General features: G+C 50.4%; 1 protein-coding gene across 1 annotated transcript in view; it reads left to right on the top strand.

Moving 5' to 3' along the window:
* Positions 1-15,025, top strand: part of ZNF618 (zinc finger protein 618) — a 110,571-nt gene that overhangs the window by 34,644 nt on the left and 60,902 nt on the right. Inside the window, exons 5-6 of the mRNA XM_027896888.1 lie at positions 5,187-5,264; positions 12,442-12,480. Coding sequence (XP_027752689.1) covers positions 5,187-5,264; positions 12,442-12,480 — 117 coding nt within the window. The remainder of the gene's footprint in view (positions 1-5,186; positions 5,265-12,441; positions 12,481-15,025) is intronic.

Here is a 15,025-nt window from a genome sequence, read left to right as displayed (position 1 = left end):
CTCCTCTTCTGCAGCTGAACACACCAAGTGCCCTCAGTGTCCTCACACGCCTTCAAATCAAGGCCCTTCCCCATCCTCGTTGCCTCCTTTGGACACTCTCCAATGGCTTCAGATCTTCCTCAAATTGTGTCCCCCCAACCTGCCCCAACATTGCAGGGGAGGCCGCCCAGGGCAGAGCAGAGCGGGACAAGCCCCTCCCTCGGTCCTGCCCCCTCTGCCCCCCTGGCCATTGCAGCTGTTGTGCTGGAGCAGCCCAAGGTGTGAACTGCTGATGCCACTGGTGCCTCCTGACCCTGGAGCAAAGCCTTTGTGCTCTCTGTTGCTGCACTTGCAGGAGTTGTTCTCGGTGCAGCCTCTCTCGTGGTGTGATCTGGAGCCCTGTGTCTGAATCATTTCTGCTGTGCAGACAGGCAGGGCTTTGGGAGGGTTTTATTCGCCTTCACTGGGGAAGCTGAGATTGGAGGTGTCGAAAGTGGTTATTTTTTATAGTAATTCCTGATGAAATGGTGAATAGGGTGTGAATGAATCCCTCTCCTCTGTGTGGGTTTGCTGCCCCCCAAACTGTTTCCTTTCAGAGGGTGCTGGGGACAATCAGTTCAAGGTGGAGTGTGTTGTCTGAGCTGGGCCCACGGTGCTGGAGGCTGAGGGCACACGTGGCTCCCAGTGACAGCTTTCCTGGGGGCTCAGCCTTGGGAGTTGGCTGAAATACACATTGCAAGATTTATGTCTCTTTTCTGAGTCACGTCTCCTCAGGAGCCTGCTGTATTTATATTTTTAGTTGTTACTTGGAGCAATTTATAACAGGGATTCCCAGCTCAGTTGCTGCTCTTGCCTTGCAGTATTTTCATCACATTAGGCCTTGTGTCTGCTGCCTCCTGTTTGCTCACACATTCACGTGTCTCTCCTGGCACTTTGGACTGCTCCAGACTCTGTTTCCATCCATCTGGGGCAGCCCCAACCCTGCGGTGGCTGAAGTGGCTGCAGTGGAGTGGGATGGGTGATGACAGTGGTTGCAGCCCCCCAGCTGAAGAGCCAGTGCTCTGTGTGGGTTTGGACCCTTTCCCTTTCAGCCGCTTTTCCACAGTTCTTGCAATCCCATGGGATCCCCCTTTGGCATCTCAAGCAGGGAAAGCCATCGGAGAGGTTGGCTCTAACCTGGGCTCAGTCTGCAGCAGATGCTGCTGCTGTGGATCCCCCATTCCTCCCCTGCACCCACCTGAACCCCACGGTCCCTCTGGGTCTCCCTGTCTTGGGGGGTTCCTGCCCTGCACAGAGCAGAGGTGCAGAGATGCCACAGTTCCTGTTCTTTCCTCTGACAAACCTCACGCCCTGGCCCCGGGCCAGGGTCACCTGAAGAGCCCCAACTCAGGGACATTTCTCAGGGCAGGAGTGTCAGGGCAGAGAGGCAGAGAAGTCCCACCATGGAGCTGTCTGGAGAGGAGAGGAAAAGCAAAAGGCACTTGTGCTGTAAATCAGGAGAAAAGGGGAGACTCTCAGATGTGGACCATTTCCTAATGCTGGGAATGCCATCAGGCCAGTCTGTGTGTTTTGGAGGAGTGAGTTATCAGGAGAGGTTTCATACAAGACTGCTTAAGCTCTCAGTCTGAGCTGTGCTTTGCAAGAAACACTCTAGAGAGGACTTTTCAAGTAATGCATTCAATCAGAAATGTTTCTGAGACAGCGAAGAAAGATCCTTCTGCTTTGAGACTCTCTCAAATGTCACCTGCACAGGCTGGGTTTGTGCTGTGGTGCTGAGTCTCAGTGCTGAGCTGTTCAGCATGCACAGTTCAGGAGCACTTTCTTTGCTCCCCAATGAAGTGAAATAGTGCTGCAGAAGCCTTAAGAAATTCTGCGTGACCCCTGACATCTTGTTAGCGAGCCACAGGGACAGATGGGGCTTGGAAATTTTTAATAGGCTTCAGCCATCATTATTCTTTGGAAATGCATCCACTTTAAGGGCGTTTTTCTGATTTCTTTTTGCACAATGTAGATGGAAAAGCAGTGGAACGTGGCTCTCCTGTTGGATATACACGAAATCGATATTCAGGGACGTGGATTTTTGACCATGCATTGAGATACACAGCCGGTATGTGATGGAGGGTGTGAGAGTCTAACCAGGGATCAGGGAGCAAGGGAAAGCTCTGGATGCAACGTGTGTGTTGCCCAAATTCCAGCTGTGAGGCTCAGGAAAAGCCTGGCAGCAACTAACCACAAACCCTCCCCATCTCCCCTCCTACCACAAGCAGCTTTAACCTGCATGGCCCATCCTGGTGTGGACAAGGGCTGAGATGGATCCTGGCCATGGTGGTGCCCGAGGCCACGCGGGTGTGTTCTTTGCAAGGCCTTAACACACAGCAATGGCTTTTTTCTCCTTCACTTCATCCTTCCTCCACTCCAGTAACACCTTTTTTGTGCTGTCACCCTTCCTTTCTCTACTGTGATGATTTATGTGCTGAGCACACAGTTGTGGCTGTTGAGTTGTCTCTCAGAGCCTGTGGGACTTCAGGGGTGTGACACACCTCCCTCACACCCTCCACACACGCAGTGTCCTCCTGGGGCACTGCTCTACCACCCACAGGCAGGAGGTGGGTGGAGATGTCCCCCTTGAAGATGACTCCAGCCTTCCCTGAGTTGCACTTGAGACCTTCAGGACATCTGCAGAAAAGCCAAGGGACTCTGGTCCCTGTCCTGCCCTTGCCTTCCAGCACAGTCCCTGCCCGAGGGCTGCAGCACCATTTGGGTTCACACTGGAGAGGGAAGGCACTGCACAGTTACCTGTACAGGTGATACTCGTGGAGAACTTCTGCACAACCAGACACATTTGTGTGCCCTAGGCTATATCCAGAGGAAGGGGGAAATATAAGAAAAATGGAGGAAAAAAACCAACCTAGAGCCATTGATCCCTTGCTCTGTTTGATCTGTTTTCACAGACTCAGAGAACCACAGAATGCTTGGGCTGGAAGGGACCTGAGCATGAGCAGGGACACCTTCCAGCAGCCCAGGTTGCTCCAAGCCCTGTCCAGCCTGGCCTTGGACACTTCCAGGGATCCAGGGGCAGCCACAGCTTCTCTGGGCAACCTGTGCCAGGGCCTGCCCACCCTCACAGGGAGGAATTCCTTCCCAACATCCCATCTAACTCTGCCCTCTGGCAGTGGGAAGCCATTCCCTGTGTCCTGTCCCTCCATCCCTTGTCCCCAGTCCCTCTCCAGCTCTCCTGGAGCCCCTTTAGGCCCTGCAAGGGGCTCTCAGGTCTCCCTGGATCCTTCTCTTCTCCAGATGAACCCCCCCAGCTCTCCCAGCCTGGCTCCAGAGCAGAGGGGCTCCAGCCCTCTGATCAACTTAGTGGCCTCCTCTGGACTTATTCCAGCTTTTCCCAGTGCTCCATGTGCAGCCAGCTCTGTGTTGGGATGTGGGTGGGAATCACTCATGTTCCTCTCTTGGTTCATCTGACCCTCAGCTCTGCCCAGGGCTCCTGGTTGTAGGGCCAAGTGAAGGTGCGAGCACTCATCTGCTGGCTGTGCTGCTTCAGGGCTCCAGCTGGAATAGCTTTCAGGAAAGAATTTTGGAGGTTGGTGATGAAAATAATCAGTCCTTGAGTGTGGAAAATGAGGGCTGGCAGGTGCTGCTGACTCGCTGATAGCCAGGATTTCATTTGGGAAAGGCTGTGTGGAGTGACCACAGGTGATGACTGTCCCATTTATGTGTATCTGGATATAAAATACAGTGAGCTATGATATTAAAAATGCTCTGGAGCAGATCAGACACAGTGAACTGCCTGTGCTATCAGTGGATCTGAGTGTTTTCTCAGATGTGTGCTCTGGTGTATCCGACTGTGGCAAATGGCCTCTTTCAGCACTGGGGGCAAAGCAGCCTCCCAAGCTCACAAGACATCCCTGAGTGATGCCAGCAGTGATGGACAGGGAATTCAGGGCTGTTACAGACTGACAGGAGGGTTGTTTTCTTCCCAAGCTGTAGAATAGGACATGGGAAGGGGAAAAGGGACCGTGGGTATAACATGTTCAAAAAACACGTTGATTTTGTTCCTGGCAAGAGCTCACTTTGAGTAGCACCAGGTAAGTTCTGCTGTGAGATGCTGGTTGGGAATGTTTATTTGGATGTGTGTGTGAATGTTTGTCATTTTTTATGGCTCATCCCTGAGTTTTACTGTCTGGCATGGTCAGGAAAAGATTGTTTCAAGGTTGTGTGAGGAAGCATCCATGGAGATGAAACACTGCCTTCACACCAAACCACATTCAGCCCTTTTTTCTCCCACCTCCTGTGCAGTAAGTGCTGCTTTCACCCTCCTGAAGAGCACTGAGGGGATCCCAGTTCAGTAGCTGCTGGGGGACACCTAAGAAATGCAATGCATTGTGCAAATGAGAGCTTGGGAGGTGAATTTATAGCCTGTCCACTGAAGTGGAGTGGGAGAAAAAAGAGGTTGAATCAACTGAAATAAAAAATCTGAGGAAATTTCTGTCTGCCTGTTCAATAAACAGAAGAGCCTAAATCCATGGCATAATTTCATCATTACAAATGGTTCTCCCAGCTCTGCTCCTCTGGTTTCATTTCAAATGACTGTTTGCAGATGTGTGTTTTCTGGAATTAGAGACACAAATTGAGAAGAGAGACTACTGTGGTCATGTGCTTTTCCTTAAAAAGGGCAAAAGTCCTATTTGTATCTATTTGGTTTCCTCTGGGTGGATATTTACCAAATCTCTGTGGGTTTCTTGGGAAATTTGTACATTGTGCATTTCTTGAGAAATTTTGAAAACTCCTTGCCTCAAGATAACATATTGCCTTCTTTTTTCAGTTGAAAAGCTTTTTTTCCCAGCTAGTAGGAACTTACTGAAAAGTAATTCAGGGTTATTTCTGTCCATAGGAAACATTAGTCATTATTATAAAATTATAAGTCAGGCTATTTTGAGAGCGGCACTTTCACGTTAGCAAAGTTGAAAAGATACTCTGAAAATATAAGTTCAGGGTAATATGCCAAGGAATCTTAAATAAGGCTGAAAAAAGAATAGAGTCTGGGATAGTGATTTCCTGCATTTATCTCCATGAACCTTCCAAAAATGACTTTGCTGCAAACTGCGTTCTTTTGCCCGCAGCGTATGGATCAGTGTGTGGGGAGGCTGCTTTTCCTGATCTAATGTGGTGATGTATTTCTTCTCTGTCTTGTTTTTCAGGGTCTTACGAGTGTGGAATATGTGGGAAGAAATACAAGTATTACAACTGTTTCCAGACCCACGTGCGAGCACACAGAGGTACCTCCCTGCTGCTCCCATCTCTGGGAATCCTGGGGTAACAGGCAGGGTCAGGGACCTATGGAGCTGTGCCAGGGCAGGCTCAGGTTGGATCTCAGGGAAAGGTTCTTCCCCCAGAGGGTGGTTGGCACTGAACAGGCTCCCCAGGGCAGTGGGCACAGCCCCAAGGCTGCCAGAGCTCCAGGAGGGTTTGGACAACGCTCTGAGGGACAGGGTGGGATTGTTGGGGTGTCTGTGCAGGGCCAGGGGTTGGACTGGATGGTCCTTGTGGGTCCCTTCCAGCTCAGGAGATTCTGTGATTTTATGTCCATTTTCAGGAAGGTCTTGAAGGTTTCTGTGCTGCTTCCCTGGTCACCAACAAAGCTTCTTCGGAGTGGGCCATTGAGAGGATAAACTTTGGGGCTGTCTCAGCTTTGTGTCTCTCTGCTGCAGTGGTATTTCTTCCAGGGTCAGGAGCAACTGCTGTGCTTGGTGCAGTGTTTCCTGCACAGGGCTCTCGGGGCATCGCTGTGTGCTGGGGGAGCAGCAGAGCAGGAACATTCTCCTGGCAGGTCCCACCTGCTGAGTGTGGTGGCATCTCCCCGAGGTTCTCTGTGCTCCTGCCCCACTGGGGGTTTCAGCCGTCCCTGATAAGTCAGATATGGGCATTGCAACTGCTTTATTTTTTTTATGTTGAAACCAAAATGCTTCTTGAGCTCCCCCCGTGCCCCTGCTGTCAGCTGAGGTCACTTCCCCAACGCACTGTGTGGCCGAAAGGGCTCGTGCTTAGTCAGGAATGGCTTTATTTGAATTTTCTGTAAGACTGGACAATCCAATGTTGCTTAATTGCAGAAATGTGAAAGTTTGTGGTGGTTTGTACAAGTCTGCAGGATTTGGAGAATTGCATATCTGAAATACCAGAACAACAGGGACTGAAAAGCAGCTCCTGAGCTTTTCAGTGGGTTTATTTTCTGTCCCCTGAGGTGAGCACTGCAGTCTGTGTGTCAGCCTGGCAGGAGCATCTGCTTTAGCTCCTCAGTTTTAACCAGCAATGTTAGTACTGCTGGAATGTCTAAAGGATCATAAAGAGAACTCCCAGTGAAAAGTCTGAAAACCCAGGGATAATAAAGGCTAATGCAAGATTAGATTTTAAATGCATAAACTCTCAGAAGTCAGCACACACCCAGCTGAGAAGGGAATGTGTGTCCTTAACTGCTCAGAGTTTGTCACAATCTCTCACATGTCCCTTAACTGCATGTTCCTCATGTGCTGTTTCATATCACAGAGCTGCCTCGGTACCCTTAGATACTGAATTGTTTTTCACTGCTGGTATTTCTTTTCTAAATGCCAACAAAATTCCTGAAAGTCCTTTAAATGTGACTACCAAGTAGCTTCACTCTGCAACTTAAGGAAAAAAATCCCTAAAATAATTGGGATATGCTTTAGCATTCCATCACAGCGTTGCAAAAATTTTGCAGTAATAATTGCAGTATTTAAATTTGGGACAAGGATGGCTTTTATTTTACTTCTCTTCCCCAAGGACTATGGGAGCTTTAATTTGAGTGGAATTTTAGGAGCTCTGTTAGTATGAGATCACCTCCTAGTGTATGATCTGATTTTGATTTATTTATATTCGATAATGAAATTAAGCTATATATTAAATTATCTGGATGCATCAACCTGTACAATTGATATCCATGGTTTTGACGTGAACTCAGTGGAGACATGACTTTATTTTTACTCCCAAAGCCTTTGCCATGTGTAGCTGTAGAAGATGGAAATTTTCAGAATTTTGAAAGTGGAAATCTATCAGTAGTTTTCACATCAGTGGTGGAGAAGCAGAATTTATCTATACTTACAATACTTAAAAAACGTTTTATGTTGCTCCAAATGGATGCATGGAGTAGTAACATTTAAAGTGCATTTGCATTTCCTTGAGACAATAAAAATCCAAGTGAGGTATTCATTCACGTACACTCTTCAGCAAGAACTCAGACTGCAAACATGCTGCAGCTCTGGAAGTGGGATTTTCCCAGGAACAGATCCTGAGCTGCAGGCAAAGCAGTGGGACAGTGTGTGACCTGTCTGCAGAGGAATAACCTGCCAGAGAAAGGGCATGTAAAGGAAGGGCAGGAAAAAGAAGGAAAGCCCTCTGTGATATTACCCTGTGAGAGCTGTACATGGCCTGGGCCAGGAACAGTGCTGGAATAGCACAGGATTGCAGGAGTGAGGGGAATTTTTGTGAGAGATGCTCTTACTGCCCCACGTCCTGGGGGAGAAGGGGCCGGTGCTGCCCCATCGTGACAGAGGGGGGGCATAATGTGGTGGTGACGCTGCACTGGGGGTGTCACTCTGCATGCTGCAGGTTTTCACTGTGGCTCTCCAGTCTGGGATAAAGCACTGGCAGTCCAGCTCTCCCAGGGCTGCTTTCCTCGAAGCACTGGAATGTGAGCTCCTTTGGCCCTTTAAGTGCAGTTAATCCGCTGCCAGAAACTCCAATCCTGGATCCTGCAGTCGCTTCTTTTTGCTGGGCAAGGGAGGAGCTGTGCTGCACTGGCAGCACCTGGCATTCCCTCTTTGCAGCATGGGTTTTCTGAGTGTCACCCGTGGCTTCCCTGAGGTCTGAGCCACCCATCAGTCCCAGAACATCTGCCTTTCCCTGACTGATCCTGGGAAACTCACTGGCTCAGCGTCAGAGCGGGAGAGCAAACATATGCCCCTCTTTCTTCTCTTTAGGTGCTTCCTTCCAGGGCTCTTTGGGCATTCCAGCAGGAATTCCTCCTGTTTGGGATTTGCTGTAGGATACAGCCCTTCCCCTTGAACAGTCCTCTGCTCTCTGCTTCCTCCTGGAGCTCCCATGTCACTTGACCAAGGCCTGGTTGATCCTGCAGATGGACAGAGCAGGTGATACAAAAGGTTCAGCCCACGGGGGAGCAGATAAACCAGAGCTGAGCTGGTTTGGACCTTTTGGGGCAGAACAAAACATCTGTCTTTCCAGCACCACTGTCACCACTCAGTGACACAACATCCAGGCCTGGGATGGGAGTTTTGCAGGTCTGGGTTATTTCAGAGCTGGTTTTTGAGTGCAGTGCCCAGCGTGGAGCCGCGGCAGGGCAGCCTGGGGCTCACAGCTCGTGGCCAGCGTGGGGGGAAGGTCTGTTGCCCTCTGCTCATGCTGTTTGTCTGTCCTTCTCCACCCTGTGCAGAACTTATGTCTTCTCATCCTTTGAGCTGTTTGGTTCCACATGAAGGTCTTGCTCTGGCAACATCATGTTTTCCTTTGTAATGAGCATTTTTTTGACGAATTTTCTAGAATTTTTTTTTTAACTGTGCCTGCCCCTTCTCTGGCTCTTCATAACAGACAGGCTGGTTGGAGGTCACCTGTGCTCTTTAGGTTGATTTCTTCGTTGTCTGCCTTCAGGAACAAGGGAGTTTATACTGGAAAATGAGGCATTTTCTTAGTTTATTGAGCTTTCCCTGTGGTGCTCAGCATTGCTGGAGAATGTCAGGCAGCAATTGATCTCCTGGCAGTTTGCAAGTGCAAAGGGCTGGTTTAGGACATTAGGATGGTTTAGTTCCCGTTCTGCTTTCCTCTGAAAGCCGAGATGCAGGCACAGAAATCCCCATGTCAGGGCTCTGCAAAGACCCAGAAACGTAGGTATGAAATTTCCTCGCTACATTTTATCAAGGAAGAAAGGGAAAGGTTGTATTCCTTCCCCTTTTGCCTCCCCAAAACACACCAATAAAATAAAAAAGAAACCCAACAAAAAAAGTTATGTTGTGGAGCTGAAAGGCTCCTTTGTGAGCTGATCCCTGCAGGATCACGGCTCCTTCCTCCCGCCGAGCTGCTGGAGTTCAGCTGGAGCAGAGGGGCTGCACATTCCTGGTGCTGATGGAAGGCTCTGTCCCAAATGTTACCGCTTCGCCTACATGCAACCCAGGGCTTAAAAATGTTTTGCTTACAGTGCTTTTATTTTAGCTGTGTGGGGTTTTTCAAGTCATTAAAAGGTTTGGATTGCCTTCAGGAGTTAGTCAGCTAGAAAGTTCTGCTTTGTACGGTTGGGTCGTGTTTGAGCAACATGAGCAGCAAAACATCCGCATGTTTTGAGTCAGGAAAATTATTTCACTTTTAGATAACTGAAAAAAAAATGGCTGAAATTGCTTTATTAGACTTTCAAACAGTAAATTTATAAACTCCTGGGCTGAGGCCAAGCAAGGGAGATTTTTACCGAAAGGAGAATTCTTCAGAAAGCAAAGAAAGAAAATAGCAAGGCTCGAGTTTAACCCTCGCAGGATATCTCGCCTCTGGCCCAAGAATTGGTGGAAGTTCTCTGCTTCCAGATAAGCCTCTCTGGGCTGAATGATGATTTTGCTCAACTTGTTTTCCATTATTATTTATTTACATTATTTAGTTGTTGCACTGCCCCCCTCCAAACCCATCAGCTCGCGGTGTCCTCCCTGCGTGGCTGTGCCAATGACGGCTGAGCTGCCCTCACCTGAACGGGTGCTGAACACACCACGCTGGGACTGGCTTCTTCAGGCCAAGTTTCTGGTTTCACCAATTGTTAAAAAGCTCCTCAAAGCTTTGAGAGTTTCAGATTAATGTTTTCCAAGAATGGGTTCTGCTCAATGCAAAAAAATATGGAAAGGAAGATGACTCATTCAGATGGTGAATATGGAAAAACACTTTTTTCCAAAGCGCACATTTTTGGACTCTGAGTTAGAGCAGTTCTGTTACTGAGCGGATTTTGAGGTGAGAAGTAGAAAATTCATAGTGAAATAACCATCCCTGAGTGGAGAGGTTATTCCTGAGCTGTAGACAGTTGGGGTTCACTTGTTTGCTTATCTGCTACTGAAAAATCAGAGGATTTGGGGGAGGTCCTTTGCCCTCTGCTCTGCATCCCAAGATTCATTTTTTCCTGTGCAAATTTCCCAGTCTGCAGCAAATATTCATATGAGACGGATGAGATGGAAATTTTCTTGGGAAATAGGAGTTAACTTGCCTATTGTGCAGCTCCCCTGCCCACCTCCCTACTCTTACTGACTTTTGCAACTTCTCAGAAATCAGTCTTTTGTCTCAGAGCTGTAATTACTTGGTCTAAGCCCAAAGGTGAAGCAGAGTGGACTGTTAGGGGATTTTTAGTTTGGCATTTTTTAATTCATGAAGACTTTGTTCTGTCTTATGACTAAGAGGAACAACATTTCTTAGTGCAGTTCAGAAACGGCTGCTCCTTAAACCTTTGTGTGTTGCCTGATTCTCGTTAAATTTGACTGAAGTACTTTTTAAAGCTCTTTGAATAGTGCATATTTTTTATGGTTTATGCCGTTGCTTGTGAATGCCAGGACAGCATTTTGCAGAAGTCCATTGTGCCATAGCTGCTTTTCCTTGAGTGATAGGTGGGAGTTCATACAAGTAGCAGCTGTGAAAAAATCCAGGGCTTTGCTGTCGAGGTTCTGCATCTGATACTGAGGTTTTCTGATCTGGCCCCTCAGTTTATGAGATTGTGGCAAATTAATATCGTTGCCTAGAAAAATGATCTAATCAGGCAGGTTAATCAAGTAGAAATGTACAAATTCACAAACCCACAATCATTTGTTTTTATTATCTTTATGAAATAGGGAAATTAAATGCAAACAGTGTTCATTACTTCAGGTTGCGAATTTTAAATTCAAAAATGCTGTGCCATTCTGCAGCTGTGGTTTCCAGAGGAGTGCAAGCATGATTCCAAGAGACATATGGAATATTTTGCAACGTAGTTATGTTATTAGATAATGTGACATACAGTATATGCAATTTAGGATGAATATGAAACACTTCAAAATGGCTTGGAAATCCTGATCGTTTATGATCCTTGACTTGTAACTTTGGGTTTTGTTTTCCAGCTTATAGCTTTGCCCATTGCATTCATTTAGGGCTTGAACATGATCTCTGCTCTGTGCTTCTTGCAGTCCCAGCCACAGCAGAGGGAGCTTTTCCTCCCATCTTTCCACATCTGTCTTCAGTAAGACCAGGACAGAGTCGCCCTGGGGGAATCTCATGGCCCGAATCCTGTAGTGGCTTTGCCAAGGCTGGAGAGTGGAGGCTGAGCTGGGTGCACTGTTCACTGCTGGCTTTCCTGATTGACAGCTCTTGCCCAGAAATTGCCTGTTGAAACAAGTCCAGAGGAGGCCACAGAGATGCTCTGAAGGCTGGAGCCCCTCTGCTCTGGAGCCAGGCTGGGAGAGCTGGGGGGGTTCACCTGGAGAAGAGAAGGATCCAGGGAGACCTGAGAGTCCCTTGCAGGGCCTAAAGGGGCTCCAGGAGAGCTGGAGAGGGACTGGGGACAAGGGATGGAGGGACAGGACACAGGGAATGGCTTCCCACTGCCAGAGGGCAGGGTTAGATGGGATGTTGGGAAGAAATTGTTTCCTGTGAGGGTGGGCAGGCCCTGGCACAGGTTGGGCAGAGAAGCTGTGGCTGCCCCTGGATCCCTGGAAGTGTCCAAGGCCAGGCTGGACAGGGCTTGGAGCAACCTGGGCTAATAGAAGGTGTCCCTGCCCGTGGCAGGGGGTGGAATGAAATAATCTTTAAGGTCCCTTCCAGCCCAAGCCAATCTGTGACTCTAATTGCACATGAGGGATTTCAATAACCCTTCAGCAGAAATTAGGAAGCTGATCCTCATGATCGCTGTAATGACAGTGGGGCTGTTGGGATGTGTCTGTCCAGGCCCTACACACCCCATCCAGGCAGGGCACAGCGGGGGCCAGGCTGGGGCGGGAGGGATGGGCAGGGGGAGCGGGCAGCCCCCTCACCCCACAGCCCCCTTGGGGCTCCCTGAACCCCACAGGGTAGGGATGTCCCTTCAGCCATCCCATGTCGACCCCAAGTCCCAGTACAGCCTGGGGAATTACAGCCGGGTTATGAGGCTCTTCCGAAGGACCAGGTTGGACGGGGCTTGGAACAACTGATCTAGTGGAAGGTGTCCCTGCCATGGCTGGGGGTGGACCGAGATGGCCTTCAGGGTCCCCTTCCAACCCAAACCAGTGTGTGATTCTCTGGCCGCAGGCAGCTGCGGTTCAACACCGAGCCCTTGTTGGCGGGGTCGGGCCCCGCAGCCCTCACCGCCCGCTCCGTGCCGTCATGGCCGCGATGTGAGGCAGAGCTCGGGCCCGGGGCAGCGCGGCCGGCGGATCTAAGCGCAGCTCTTTCTCTTTGCAGACACCGAAGCTGCCTCAGGGGAAGGAGCCTCACAAGGCAGTAAGTACAGCGCGGCGTGAGGGGGCCGCGGGATGGCGGGGCGGGGGGTCCCGCACGCCGAGACCCCGCGGGGCCGGGGCTGTGGCGGGGCCGTCCCGCAGGCGGCCGGCAGGGGGCGGCCCCGCCGCGGAGATGGCGGCGGCGGGAGGCGGCGGGGTGGGGCGGGCACGACGGGGGCCGGGCACGGCTGTCCCTCACGGCTCGGATCCCCTCAGGGCACGGCGGGGGCCGGGCACAGCTGTCCCTCACGGCTCGGACCCCCTCAGGGCACGGCGGGGGCCGGGCACGGCTGCCCCTCACGGCTCGGACCCCCTCAGGGCACGGCGGGGGCCGGGCACGGCTGTCCCTCACGGCCCAGCAGCCCAGAGCGCTGTCGTCCCCCCGCCGTGAGGGCAGCGCGGTGCCCCAGGAGCCGCCCGGTGGGCGCTGTGAGGGGACCGTGAGCAGAGCCCCTGCTGCCTCAGCCCCCCGGGGCAGGGGCAGGGCACTGCCAGCCTCTCCAGTGGCGTCAAGCCTTGTAGGATTTTTAAACCCTATAGTTACAATTTTTGGGGGGGGAAGCGGGGGGTGCCAGCCCCGGGGAAGGACAACCAGAGCCGGCCCAGTGCTGAGGGGACCGAGGCAGCAGGGAAGAGGTGGCAGCAAGGGGAGCTGGCGGCACACTCATGGTCCCTGTGAGGGGTGATCGGGAGGATGGAGCCCGGCAGTTCCCAGCGACAGGAGAACCGAGAGATAATGGGTGTGAAGTGAAAAGAAGAGAGGTTGAGGCTGTGTTGAAGGAGAAGCCATCCCCTATGCTGCGGAGTAGGCTGTCCAGGGGGGGCTGTGTCCTGCATCCATGGGGGTTCACATGACCAAAAATAATAAAATCCCAAGTAACCAGGACTGAGGTCTCTGCCCGCCTGGGTTTTGATGTAGTCGTGTTAGGTGGGAGCCGCAAGTCCCATTAGAAAGGTAAGTTACCAACCATGGTAGTTACAGAGGGCAGCTTGGACGCGGCATACTAACCCTGGGTGGGTTACCAAAATGTTAGATAAATAGTAAAGAAAAATAATAATTAAAAAGTACAACCAGGCCACCTTTTCTGAACTTTTTCTTCAGCCCGTTCTGTGATAGGTGAAGAGTTGAAGTTAGTTTGAGGGTGCTCTTGGCTTTCTGTCTGCAAAAGGAAGCAGGACTGACTTCACTGCAGGTGGGGGATGAAGATCCTCAGCCCTGAGCTGGAAGATCTCAGTAGCAACCAGCCATTAACACCGTGTGTAAACGGTGTAGCCACTCACTGGTGGAGCTGGGCTCTGCCCCTGAGCCTTTCCCTTGACAGTGTCCAGCTCCATGCAGGGGTTGGAGACTACTCCCAGACTCCTTTGGTGTCTCTTTTTCAGTCAGTGCTCTGCTGCCCATTGGTGTTTTACTTATCCCAAGGCTTTCCAGGCTCATCTCCTGGCTCCCTTGCTCTGAATTTTCACTGTAGGCACTGCTGTGTTCTGGACTAGGCTTTGTGCGTCCTGGGCTTGCACTTTTGTACTTTTTGTCTTTTCTTTTTTTTGTATTTTAGCCAGACCTTGGGAATTACCCTGTTAGAAGAGATTTTTTTTTTCTGTAAATCAGCTTCTCCCCTTTCCCTTCCCATTGTTGTGGCTGAAGAAAAATAGGGCAGAGTGAGGTGTGAAGAGTAAGAGGGAAAACGACTTGAGTGCTCATGCTTTTACTATGTGGGCAGTGTCATTGCCCACATGTCATTGAAGCCATAGTAGGATTTCTGGGGACGTAGATGACTCTTCTGTGGTGGCTGCTCGTGGAGAGAGGGGGAGAACAGTGTCACGGGCAGAAGTGTCAGCTTCCAGGGAGGTGCTGTTGGGAGCAGTGGGGATGGAGCAGGGAACAGGGCAGGGACTGCTTCCATCTTCATGCAGGGCTGTCCAACGCAGAAGCCCTGCCCAGCGCAGGAATTACTGACCCCCCTATTTAGCTGCTGCACTCACTGCTATCCCAGAATAGTCTCATCTAGATAATACAGCTGGGGGCAAGACCAGGCCGCCAGAGCAGGGGGACAGTGAGTTGTGGGCTGTGGAACAAGGAAGGAGGATCCACCGCAGCCATGCCCCTCTGGAGGGACAGCCCAGACACATCACCTGTGTCACAGGGTGGACATGAGACTGCTTGGCCAGTGCTGCTGTGCCTCAGTGCAGATGGTTGTAATTTCCTGACCAGGTCATCTTCCTCTTCCCTCCTTGCTGCTGCAGTGAAACAGCTCAGCTGTCCTTTTTTCCTCCTTTCCCTCTGGGGCTGGATTAAATCCCTGGCCTACCCTGGTTGTTTCTGCACATCTCTTCTCCTTTTTCCAATCAATGGCTCTCTTGTTTCCTTGTCAGTCTGTTTGCTTCTCATATATTTTAGGAATTTTTTATTTGTCTTTCCTTTCCTGCTATTTTTGTTTTGCCTGCTGCTCCACTGCTATTCCTCTGTGACCCGTTTGGCTGTTTACACCCTCCCTATTACAGACAGCTGCATTGTTCAAATCTTCCTCTGCTATTTCTATCTCATT

This window comes from Empidonax traillii, unplaced genomic scaffold, assembly GCF_003031625.1.
Source record: "Empidonax traillii isolate 1590-97213 ecotype Southwest subspecies unplaced genomic scaffold, ASM303162v1 scaffold520:size1094406, whole genome shotgun sequence".
Classification (NCBI taxonomy): Eukaryota; Metazoa; Chordata; class Aves; order Passeriformes; family Tyrannidae; genus Empidonax; species Empidonax traillii.
The sequence above is the reverse complement of the archived record's forward strand: the minus strand, read 5'-3'. Positions and strand labels throughout refer to the sequence as shown.